Here is a 13,423-nt window from a genome sequence, read left to right as displayed (position 1 = left end):
GCTTTTTCAATCCAAATAAATATTGTTCTTTGAATCAGCAGTGAAAGTATGTTTTTATTTTGGACAGGTGCCTCAAAAGACGCCAAAAGAAAAATAAAGTAATGATTGAGCATGTAAATGGAGAATTATACCGAGGTGGAAATATCCGGCATCTGAAAATGTCCTGGGTCAATTTATTTTTAAGTGGAGGCAATCTCATTTCTCTTGCTCTATCCCAAGATGATTTTCATTCCCATCTGTGGTACAGCTTTGCCCTTGGAGTGGTTTGAGTGTTCAGACAGAGCAGGCATAATCCAGAATAATGTCATACAGGTCACCCTGACCACAGCCCACAAAAAACCTGTTTAGGCCAGGAGATATAATGGGAACCAGTTCAGCCACATGATTGGTTGTGGTAAAGTGTTGACTGGACTTCTGACGTATAAATCGAGAACTAGTTTTATTTGGAACAAGAGAAGGGTGATGGTTTTGTTGGGGTTTGTTTATCACACACTATAAACATGTTTTTCCCCAATACCAGGTTGTGATAAGCACAATTTATCACCCGCAGAATCATCCTCTCACACGCCCTGTTGACAGTTACCTACGTGATTGAGCCTGGATAGTAGAGGAACGTTTACAGCATGGATATGACAAGTAGGTGGACCAATGACCGTTTACAGATCCAATTGAGATTTGATTCTGTGTTGACAGCAAACATTTCGCCCTCTTTCATTTTCACTCTCTTCGGTTTAATCTGGAAATATTTAAAGCTAAAGTAGGCAATTAGGAGGAACAAGCCAGAGTGGCTGAACTGATTGAATTGATTGCTGCTCGGGATGCAAAGAGAATTTGGCAAATGACAAAAATGCTGCTTAAATAGATTGCCTATCGTAGCTTTAATTGACTAAATGACTATCTAATCAATGTGCCACGAGAGGTTTTGGTTTGCATTGATTTAATGACAGCTGTGGTTGGTTGGTATTTTACGGCTTTGTGACGATCAGAATCAATAATCGAACTATCTGTGTTATCCCATAAGGAACATGTACAGGATATGTAAGAGAGAGAGAGCAAACATATGTAACGTTTCACTGGAAGCAGGGTATGATTAATGCAGTTCTGTAAATATGCATGTCCCAAGTATCCATTTTTCACTGGGCACCTCACAACCTAGGCAACTGTTGTTTCAGTAGAGATTCGGGGTGTGTGTGTGTGCGTGTGTGTGTGTGTGTGTGTGTGTGTGTGTTTCCAGCTATGACACATGATGCAGTACTGCTGCTCTCCCTTTCCTTGCTGATAACCATGCCAAAGAAACTATTGACACGGCCCGGCTGTGGCGTGACTGTTAAGCACACACATGGGAAGCTGTGTCATTGTGTGTGTTTCAACAAAATGGCCCTGTGTTGTATACTTGTATCATTTGACTGTGGGGCTGAAACACAACGCCAAAAAACGTCTCATATTTCGGTAACTCTCTCAATCTTTCCCTTATGTCCTCTCTCTCATTGTTTGAATGTATCTCCCACCCAATGACCCTCCCCACCCCCCTGGGTACTTCAGGTGTGGTCACATTTCAGCCCCCGCACCATCTGGCCCCCCCTTCCTCACCTGTGTCTGGGCCGGGGTCTCTGAGGTACAGCTGTTCTCCACCCCAGTGATTCACCCCCTTCTCCCCCCACTGCTCCGCCCTGATAACCCCCACTTCCTCCACCACAAATAACGAAAACAAAGAGGCTGAATCACAATCCTGATTGAGCTTCTGCCGTGGACCCCAAGGCTGCATGGGGGTGGTGTTTAGTTTGGGCCGCTCTGCATTGTGTGACAGAAGGAATGCCGAGAGGCGATGCCGCCGCTGCTGCTGGCAGAGAAGAGACGGCAGGAGCCCGGTGAGATGCATCGTCTGCTCCTCTCCTTCTGTGGTGTCCGCTGGGAGGAGACGGGAGGGTTCTTCTGCTGCGCCAGCAGGACATTTAATACTCCTGGCGTGGCGTCGTAGTAGTTACGTCTTTTATTTATTTTGAAACCTCTTTTTGTAATGTACAGGGAAAAGGTGACAGAAACTACAATAATTAAGTTTGAGTCTGCAGCTTTTTACCCCACAGCACCTGTGCGTTTGAGAGTGTTTGTGTCTGTGTTTGAGAGAGTTTGTGTCTGTGTTTGAGAGTGTGTGTTTGAGAGTGAGGTGGGGGAGGGTAACACTTAATTATTTTGTTACCAAACTGCGGCCTTGTTGTAGAACGAAAAATGAGACCAAAATATGAAATTGGCTGCTAGAACACAACAGACTTCAACATATTTTACACATGCATGCCTCAACAATTCTAAATTCGGGCATCAATATGCCAAGTGAAATCATGCAGTTATTACAATATTACGGTGTCAAAACAAACTTGTTAAATGTGACCTTTAAACGCTTCAATATTTTTATATTAGTTGGAACAAGTGTGAATAACCCAAGGTGAACCCAAACTGCTGAGCCAAACCCATGGCAGTATCTGTTAACAAGCTTCTATTGGTGATAAACTAACCCAGACGCGTTGGCGTTGGCTACACTACCTGGTCTGTTTGTCGTGATGAAGGAGGATGAAGAGGACATCCTGTCTTTAGGGTGATGCATGTCACTCGTCTTCAGGGATCTACGAGACAAGATCCTGGAAAGCCATGTCGGGGGGGTTGCAAAGCTCTTACTGTGCGCTAATTAGCGGCTACCTAGTGATAGCAGACAACACACACACACACACACACTCCCTGGTACACAACACACACACACACACACTCCCTATTACATAACACACACACACACACCACATATTACATCAAAACACACACACACACACACTCCCTGGTACACAACACACACACACACTCACTATTACACAACACACACACACACACACCACATATTACATAAAAACACACACACACACACACTCCCTAGTACATATCAAACACACACACACACACACACACTCCCTGGTACCCAAACGCACACACGCCATGCAACCATCCCACCTGGATTCAGCTGATGCAGACGGACTCCCGGGAGATTGCGATCATTTATTGCTGTAGATATTCTATGATTCATTTTGATCCTTTAAGCGTCCCGTACATGCAGATAGCCTACCTAAGGATCAGTAGACACAAGCGACTCACAATTAAGTGTGAGTCTAAGTGTGTGCCTCAGTGCAATGTAATGAAGTTCACTGGGTATCAATAATACTTTAAAGCGTTATGTGAGGAAGCAGATGCAGTTACATAGAAGGAGTTGGGGGCACAAGGACGTTAAGAAAATGTGTCACGGGTTAAATAAAGTTGTGAATCAATGCATGAGACTATAATCGAGTTACTCTCAGTTGGTTCAGTCCTTTATTTATATTTATAACTTGTTTCCCTGAAGGTACGACTTCGGCAATGCACAGGGCACATGAAACTCCTCTCTTCCTGTATCTCCCCATCTCACCCCAGCCATAAAATACATGGAATCTAAATACATGAACTTTGTAAAAGAAAGAAAAACAAATTAAATTTCCCCCAAAGGTGAAAAGGTTACAGAGTGCAGTTTGAATGAAAGCGCACCTTCTTGAACCCATGTGCAATGTACACAAACTTCAGGTTGGGGTTCAAACTACAGGTTTTATGGCGCCGCTGGCCGCAGTATTTCCAGCCAGGGCCACTGAACAGTCACCTCCATGCTATCAACATGCTAGTCCATTTGAAGTTCACTCGCCAGCGGTGGAGCTGTATGGATTCTTTGACCCGTCGGCCGTTATAACCAATGATTTACTAACACACACCAACGCTCTGTAGAGCACCTGGCCTGTGAGACAACAGCGAGTGGCTGGTTTCGTTAAACAAGGTTTGTCGACTCGATTATGAACAAACCGCTATTCACCTAATGATGCACAGGAAACTTGTTCTTACATTTTCTGTTCCGTTCAGATATGAATAGATTAACGATGGAGAATGAAATGCAGAATTTAATTTTAATGTATTTACCCAGACATTTTTACTCGACACATCCTAAACTGAAAGCTCTGTGTGATCATCCTTCGATGGCCCACACCTGTGATGATCACAGCTCCTCATCTTTGCTGCTCCTTGTTTTTCTATTTTATCCCCTGACGCAATCGTGTGCTGTATTGTGTTTCATCCTGATGTTGGTAGGACTGACAATATTGTGTGCTTTTTTTCATCACCAAAAGATGACATTGTTAATAACATTTAGGGCATTTAGCAGACACTTTTATCCGAAGCTACTTCATTAATTATTAAACAATAATTACATTTGTCAGAAGAATGAGAAACAATATACCGCTGTCGGGGCTCTAATGTTATACTTTAACGTTTCTCACCGGCTTAACTTTTCAATCCCTTACATTAGAGGTTTCCATTGATTTGTCTGTGATTGCTATCAGCTTTAAATGTGAGGAATATATGTGATTGTCATATCGAAGGGGCTTCAGGTGTGCCGCGCCGCCCTGGAGAACACTTTGTTTTTGCGGAGGCAGAACACTGTGTTCTTTGTGAGCCGCTGAACAAAGCTGGAGCTGTGTGTCAGCCAGGAGGAGGATGGCCACCTGAGCACGACCACTCCTCCCTGCTCCAGTCTTTGTCTTCGCTCAGGCTCACATCTGAGCTCATCTTGGCTGTTTTCAAGGAAAAATAACAATAAGGGAGTATTTTATTCATTAATAGGTTAATTAAGGTACACTACACATTCCAAATACAGCATTGAGGCCTCAGCTAGGATGACACAGGTGGTCCAAAAGAAACTGCTAGGTCACTGGAAAAATACTAGAGGTAATCTGAGTGTAACCTAACAACGATGTCGTTGTTAATATGAAATCTGAAAATCATTTTTTACTGCAAGCATATCTGTCAGACTTTGGAAAGTACAAACACGTTGAGTGGTGCAGCTCAAGGCTTCAAACGTAGGGAATGTGCGCGACTATTTTTAGCAGTACTGTGAGGCATTGTGTTTCACAACTCTGATCAAAAGCCCTAGCAGAGTGTGAGGCTTGAGTGACTTTCCCTGAAGCAATCCAATAAAATTGCACCTTCGCCAATTAGGAAGGTGTTTTTCCAAGGGCAAACCGCGGACAGAACCACACTTTGGAATGACATAACTATACGTACCCCTCCACTCACAAGCACACACAGCAACAAACGTTCACACATACACACACGCGCACACACACACACACAAGCACACACACACACACACACGCACACACACACACACACACACACACACACAGTGGCCATACGTTTCATATGCTAAGGTTGTGTGTTTTCGTAGGGGAGAAACATTGACAGAACGCTGCCCAGTTCACTTGTCAGCGCGGGCCCAGAGCCGTAGAAAGAGGAGCCCTCTCCATTCTTCTCTGGTGCATACCGGGCATTACTCGGGCTCCGATGTGCGGACCGACCCAAGGTAGCAGAGAGCAGGGCTGGTGCTGCACCGTGTCCAGCCCGCGGAGAGTCCCTGGGAACGATTGGTCAGCTCCTCTTTGTCACAGCGACTATTACTACGACTCCTGCTACAACTACTAGTTATTCTACTACGACCACTACTACTAGTACTACTACTACTACTACTAGTTATTCTATACGGCTACTACTTCTACAACTACTAGTTATTCTACTACGACTCCTGCTACTACTACTACTACTACTACTACTACTACTACTTATGATTACTATTATGATTTTTAGATATTTTTTATGATTATTTTATCATCATAATAATCATATACTAATGAATATAATACTGTTATACCAATTACAACTACAAAAGCTATTTCTGCTATGGAACAGGACAATAATATCATCATCATGATTAAAACAATATTATCAATCCTTATAATTCATATCAATAACAAATTAATAAAACCAAAGAATACAACAGGGTTCCTACATGCATCATATGACCTCTAATTTCATAATCACACAATAACACACAAGTGAGATCAACCACATTTCCTTCCATCAGCGTTTGGCGCTGGTCATGTGACTACATCTGACAGGTCAAACCGAGCCGTGATGTCAGTGAGCTGTCCTTCTAACGCTGTCCTCCTGATCATCATCATCTCTGGGTGAGGGCCCCCCCCTGCCTCGATTGGGATGATACCAATAGGATGACATCCCAACCCCACCTCCTCCTTTACCTTATTACCAGCTCATTTCCAAGGCCTTTGTTTACATTATCCTGGTCCCCTCGAGATAACTCCTTTCTCCAATGAAAAAGGGGTATGTCAGGTCACAATTTATTGCCACTATAGCCAAAAAGGCTGATACTGAGGTTGTGTCCTTCCCTGATTACTTTATTGTGTGGATTCCTTTATCTGCCTTGTCTTCTTTCAACATGTCCACTTCCTCCCATATGATATAATAGTGTATTGTAAATCAACATGGACTCTCACCTTGACAAGGCTTTATCCATGGCCAACCCATAAAGGTCACTCTCATATCTTTGTTTTCTTGTATCAGACCTAAATCCTCTGATGTTTCTGCTTACACCATCTGAGTTTCACTAGAAGTTTTACTATAAGCATCATGAACATCAATTGCTTCTCTGAGGTGCTGACAGGCTGACAGTGCATCACTTAACCAGATGCTTGCCTCAATTTGATCCTATTTGATTCTGTATATGAGATATTAATACAATGATATATCAACTTATCTAAGAAGGCAATGGACCAACCTATTTTTTTTTCTATACTTTGCTGGTCTCATTTAAAAATATTCCAGTATGATTGATTTATGTAAAAATGTACCATACAAGTTACCTATTTAGTTATCAAACTAGTTTTTCTATCATTTAGCTAGCTAGTTAGTTAGTTGGTTATTTAACTAGTTAGTTATCAAACTAGTTATTTTATCATTTCGCTAGTTAGTTAATTAGTAAGCGTGTTAGTGAGCTATTTAGTTAGTTTGTTATTTAGCTAGTTATCTATTCAGCTAGATAATGACTTTGTTACCAATAACTAGTTACCTAGTTACTTAGAAACTTAGTCCTGGATCTCTGTGTTCACCAGGGGTATGAGTCCTGTTGTGTTGTTCCACAGCACTAGAAAGATAAGGTGACCAGAAGACACACAACTGCTATCCCCAGGCCTAGCCAGCACCTGCTGCGTTTCCATGGAGTCATGCAAACATGGAGGTCCGCAGGGACCCTCCTCCGCCGCACACACCGGGCCTTTCAACTGTCATGCACACACGTGAAGACTCAGTGCACAAGGGCACTCAGGCACATGTTTTCAAAGTAAACACACATTATCGTTGGTTCCATCCTGACCGACAGACAGAAAGACACACACACACAGGCATGCACTCACACAGAGACACAGACAGACACAGACAGACACACACATACACACACACACACACACACACTTCACAAGAACAATTTGCTTTACTCTTTCATTGCAGCCTAACAATATGCAACATCCGTGAACATCCCGATGTGAAGTATTCATAACAAAAGTTAATTAAACAAATGTTTTCAACAGCGACTGCCGCACAGAATTGTCGTTGTGTTTTCAAGGACCTAAACCCAGCAGGGTTAAAAAAAAATGTAAGTAAATGAAGAACGCCTATAGCAATGAGTTTAGCGACATCTGGTGGCTGTAGACGGAAATTACAACTACATTCTAGAGGGCGGTCCCTCTAATGGCTTTTAGTGTTCTGATTGGTTCAGATAATGGAAGCGTTCCGTGTCATTGGACCCTCGATTTTCCTTCCGCCAATCAGCGTTTGTTTTGAACCTTGCTGTATTGTTTAATATGACATCAGCTTCATGAGCTGAAACAATATGCGTCTGTTTTTAATCTAAAGACATTATTTTAGGCTAAACATGAACTATTGTCGTTTAGCGGTACCTCATCTGAACACCACCATGCTGCGTTTGGGGGCGGATATCGTCAGATCGTCGTCATGTTTCCACAAGGTCGGTGGTTAGCCACAAGCTAGCCTCCATGGATGGACCCATTCATGAACATAAGTATAAAACATCAAATCTGATTGGGTTTTATGGTGATCAACTCACTGATAGATCACCACTATGCTCATCTTCTTTGTGGGCATACATGACCAAATCATTGGTCATGTATGAACAACTTTCTGTGAAGTGTGAAGCGCCCCATCACTTCAGAAGACGAGACATGGAGCGCTTCACAGACTGGGCATAGAAAGAGGATGACCTGAGCTGTCCTTAGATACAATATCAGTGAGTTTATCAACATTAAATGCCATCGGTTAAGAATTATGTTTTCATGAATGTCATTCCAAGGAGGGAGTTGTGCACTAATATGGACATCCTCCTAGTGGCTACTATTGATCACCTTTAAATAGTGGTATTCCTCATCCATTGAAAGCGATACGGTCTCAGTCAAAGTAGTCACACTCATTCATATTGGTACTTTAAAAGTGTGAATATCTTTCATAAAGCTTTTAAAAGATACACTTTGTAAGGGTTAAAGGGTTTTGCGTTGTTATTGTTGCGATGTTCAGCCAAGTTTGTGGAAATTCACTAAAATGTATTTACTTCTTGTTTTCTGTTTTCTTTTCAGCTCTGCGTCCTGCATCCGGTTAATGTGAAACACAAAATGGACACTTGTTCCAGAGAGCATTCACAAGGCCGGGAGTCCCACGGAGGGAGCTTCCGTAGCCTCAGTTCAGGTCCCGATTCGCCCTCCGCCCCGGTGCTGGGTACCTCCCCCCAGAGCACGGACCCTGAACCCCGCCCGGCCCCCCCTCCCTGGAGCCCTGACCAGGGCCCCCCGCCTGCCCCCACCCACTGCTGCATGAGCGGCTGTCACAACTGCGTGTGGATCGAGCACGCGGAGCAGCTGCTGGCGTTCTACCACGACGGCGGGGACCGGGCGCTGGAGGCCATCGAGGAGAACGTGGTGGATGAGAACCTCAAGGCGTACCTGAAGATGGAGATCAGGCTGCTGAAGGAGCAGTGACGGACGATGGGACTGGACGGCCGAACCCTCGTTGTGGGAGGATTTAGAGCAAGGAGGGTTTTTATGGTCGTACTGTGAATGCTCTTTAAATGTCAAAATGTATTCATATCTTTTATTTCTTTATGTGTAAACTTGGTCAGTTTGTTATATTATTTGAATCAAGGATTACATTCAAACCAGCATTGTGAACAGCACTCCTGGTTGTGAGAGCAGTCGCCTATAGAAATGCATAGATGCTATAATGTGTCCAAGACTATTACTTCTGTTCCAGATGTGTTTATCCCGCCTAGCTCTCCACAGACCGGTGTTGAGTTGAGTCCTCCAGCGTCTCACTACCCACCAAAGGGATGGCTGCATTATGTTCCATATTGCAGGCGTCTCTTCATGTCTGTTAATGTTCTTGATGCCAACTGCCAACCCTCATGGCTCCTGGTTTTCTGTAACCTAAGACCGTGAACTTCACATTTTTAGACCTTTATATTTCTATTGAAAGTGCATTCATTAGTTATCTATTGCCCTTATGGTTCCATCGTGAGTTACATTTAATAATTGCCTGTTTATTATTTAATTTTTTTAATTGTTATCTATTAAATTATTTGATATTATTTTATTTGATGTGTTAATCATTTTGCTTTAATCATACTTTATATGCTGCATAAGGGGATGTCCTGGGGACAACCCAAAGAGGAAAAACGATCAGCATCATTCAAAAGGTTAACAAAACATAAGAGAGACAGAGTCTGCCTCTTGCAAATGTGGATTGATTAATTGATCCAAATGCAGCTGAATCCTGTGATTTCAGAAGCGTGTTTACCCAGAACTACCTGAGGCCATTTGGACCACGCTGCTCCTGATCTTGTTGCATTTGAGTCAGCAGTTCTGTGACAGCAGCAGTGCACCGTGTTATTTTGTATAATCCCGAGGCGGTGGTCATGGTCGCCCGTCCACTAAGGACCACAGGTATTCTTTGATTTGGTTGGTCCAGCAGTTTGAAAATATGACGCCAGGGTTCAGAGCACATTGAAGACATGCATGGCTCTCATAGTGCTAAGAGACGAGTGGAGCACGTTTTGTTTTTGTGGGAATTGGAAGCGAGTGACTTCTGTACATTTTTACCCAGCCATCTTATGCTTGTTGGCTCCTTTGCCAAAAAATGAAATGTCTTTGCCATCCATTTTCTGAAAATCCCATTTGTAAATTTCCATTTACAACTCTAGAGAGCATATACCTATTTCATCTAACAATTGAGTATGATGGACCTATACTAAAGACAGCATTGTCGATAACAACAATCTCACTATAGTCCATTGATCAGCTATTAATCACTAATAACTGATTAGCTGGTACGGCCTCTGGATCAGAGGACTGTTCTGTTTTTGCGTCACTACTAAGCCGCGACCTCTTTCTGCTGTGATTCACTCTTAACTCACAGCTTAGCATAGACCGGCGTATGGGCCAGTCTCGAGGCCCCACCTCATAAACGAATGGACATGCTGGGAAACACTTAAATATTCAACTGTTCTTTTTAATATAATTCAAATGTCAAAGGGTTACGTTTCCGGCCTAACTAATCAGTGTACCATGAAATGCAACTCAATGATGACTGCTCATCGCAAGATGGATTTAGTCAAAGGAGTTCCCCCTGGTTAGAAAATGTTAAAGCAAATGACCAAAAATCATGTACATTTCTAAATAATTTTCTCCCCCCTACTCACACATATCCATCCTTCTGTTCTACAGCAACCCACTCCTTATGTCAGGCCAACGGTAAACGCACGTAGCAGCCATGGGTGGTGGAGGGAGGTGCATCTATAATCTGACCCCCGTATAAGAAGCCCTGAGTACTGCTTCTCTCTCATAGCCAGCGTAGAGACAGACTCATCTCCTTGAGACTGCAGGCCTGGGCCACACTCACGCACCACCACAAGCTGGTGAGTACACCTGTTGATGCATACCCGCTGTAGAGTGCGATGGGTCTGATGGAGCTACGCTCGATTCTTTAGTTCAGTTACCATGGTGACCCGACGACGATGGTATCGACATAATCCGGGACTTGCTGCTCTTCTTCAGCTAAATTAAAGTCATTAGAGTTATACTTCGCTCATACCACAGAACTTTGGTGCAAATTCATATATGAAATAAGGTATTGAGTTAGTTTGTCTGGTCGCTTGTTTTATTGTGAATTAACCCTAAATATTATTTTTTTCTTAATGTGTAATGTTTGTGAGTTAGTGATTAACATTTGTAAAATGTAATGTTGGTTAATGTTTTAATGGGGCAAAGGAGGCAACATAATTGGTTAATTGCAGGATCAAGTTGGTCACATTATGTGTTAAAACAACTATCCTTATAAATTGAAGTATGTTTTTAACCACAGGGGAAGCTAATACAGGTTTGAATAGCAGAATCATTTACCCACATTATCAATTTGTATATGGCTATCCCAGTGCTGTTATTGCGCACACAATAAGGACTAATCCGGGTGTCAATCTAAAAGATTATTAAATGCCACTCCAGGAGGATGAGATGAGACGATTGCTGATTTGCATCGTCTGTGCTCACTCAGCAGAATGGCTGTGTCCTTGCTATAACACGATTATGTTTCTGCTCCTCCATGGGGAGGCGAGAGGGGGAGGGGCAGGGTATTAACTGATGAGGATGAAAATATTATGTCATCTGCATAGAACACGCACTGAGAGTCCATCAAATGCATTGTTTATTGAATAAACAATTGTAACTTTAACGATGGAATTTGACAAGCAATGACAACCTTTTTCTGCAATGTGACTACACAAAAAAATAATCATATTGGTATATGTGTATGGGTGATAATGACAAAAAATAAATCCTTATGGTGATATTCATTGCATTTCTCTCTCATTTTCTCATTGAATAGATTGACAGACGCAGCCTTCCCGGAGGTGTTTGTTAAGTCGCCTACCTGCACACGAGAAGGTAACTCCTCAACATGAATTTGGAGGCCCCCAAAGCAGAAATAAAGTCTGCCACAAGGGTGTCCGGAGGGCCCGCCACACCACGCAAGGGGCCCCCCAAGTTCAAGCAGAGGCAGACTCGCCAATTCAAGAGCAAGCCTCCGAAGAAGGGAATCCAAGGGTGAGTCATGGCAAGCAGTAATCATTTTAGACGTAAAGTCGATCAAGTGCAGTTTATTAGTGTAGCCCTTGATCGCACATAGAGCCTCAAAGGGCTTCACAGGCCAAACACAACACCCCCTAATCCGCAGACCTCTCAAAGGCTTCAAGGAACAACTTATTCCAGGGATGGTACAATGTACATCACGGGCAGACATAATTGGTAGCATAACAAGCAAAGTCAAAAGAAAAGCCATGTGTGACTAAAGGTTTGAATTGCTTCAACAGCTTCGGAGATGACATCCCCGGCATGGAGGGATTGGGCACAGGTAACAAGTCTATTTGTTATGTAGTTATATATTTTGTTTTGCTTTAACCTGAGCACGATGTAACCTGTGCCATTTCTCCCTGCAGATATCACAGTCATCTGCCCCTGGGAGGCCTTCAACCACCTGGAGCTGAATGAGCTGGCCAAGTATGGAATCATCTGAGACTAGTTTTACCCTCACTTTCCCTTTTGGATTCAAGGCTGCTTCCATGCACTTCAAACCATTTGCCTAAGCCCACCCCAGTTCCATATAATGGAACGATAAAAGAAAACCCAAATTATGAACTGCAACAACCACAAAAAAAAAGAAGAAAAGAAGAAAAAAGTCTGTTGTCTCTTTCCGGTTCCGATCTTTTGATTCTGAAGCTAGGGTTAACGGCCATGCTCATGTAGAATATGTTCCTTTCATTCACTGTGTTTAAATCAACGCTATATAGCTGTGATTGTACAACCATGTGCACCTTTTTCTTCTGGCAACTCTGTTCCATACTCTACTTTTCCTCATCTTTGTGTTTTCAAAGTAACTGCTCCCGGACACATAATGTGAAACTCACACAACCAAGGTAGCCTCACTTTGAGTAAAACTAACAAACACAGCTGGGTTCCCGTTTCCTGAGGTTCGGTCCATCCATGCCGACGACATCTCTAACATAGAAGCTGAGTTTTGTAGAGACTGGAAGCACTGTTGACTGTCAAAGAGTGCAATCTGTTAATTAACCCATGCTCATTGCTTTTGTTGTCTTTTACTCTTCCTGTAAACCCTGCATCTCCTGTTTAAAGCTTCCATTCACACCAGGGGTCCTTTCCATAATGTCCCCATTATTTTTCTATTTTACAAATTTACAGTGATTTTAAAGTTATTCAGTTTCTCATGTAAACATGTCTGGAAATGTATATTTATATTTGTCTATTTTCTATCTCATCCATCCACATTTTGGTATGTATATCCATGACAGTGTTGTGTGATATGTGTAGCTATTTATATTTATGATCTCATGCTCTGACATACCAAGCCCACATGTTGTGGTTTTACCCTTGGGGGGTAAACCAGG

General features: G+C 42.8%; 2 protein-coding genes across 2 annotated transcripts; both read left to right on the top strand.

Annotated features, from left to right (window-relative positions):
* Positions 1-7,753: 7,753 nt before the first annotated feature.
* Positions 7,754-9,498, top strand: oxld1 (oxidoreductase-like domain containing 1). Its single transcript, XM_079756577.1, has 2 exons — positions 7,754-7,930; positions 8,553-9,498. Exons 1-2 carry the CDS (start codon positions 7,838-7,840, stop codon positions 8,949-8,951), a joined length of 492 nt encoding a protein of 163 aa, XP_079612703.1. The 5' UTR covers positions 7,754-7,837; the 3' UTR covers positions 8,952-9,498.
* Positions 9,499-11,919: 2,421 nt separating this feature from the next.
* Positions 11,920-12,534, top strand: pde6gb (phosphodiesterase 6G, cGMP-specific, rod, gamma, paralog b; the record flags this gene model as incomplete). The annotated part of the gene is made up of 3 exons (XM_079757096.1): positions 11,920-12,065; positions 12,332-12,372; positions 12,458-12,534. 3 exons carry the CDS (start codon positions 11,920-11,922, stop codon positions 12,532-12,534), a joined length of 264 nt encoding a protein of 87 aa, XP_079613222.1.
* Between the last annotated feature and the right edge of the window lie 889 nt (positions 12,535-13,423).

This window comes from Pollachius pollachius (genome assembly GCF_949987615.1).
Source record: "Pollachius pollachius genome assembly, chromosome: 19".
In the NCBI taxonomy this organism is placed as follows: Eukaryota; Metazoa; Chordata; class Actinopteri; order Gadiformes; family Gadidae; genus Pollachius; species Pollachius pollachius.
Note: the sequence above shows the minus strand (reverse complement) of the source record. Positions and strands in the feature narration are given on the sequence as shown.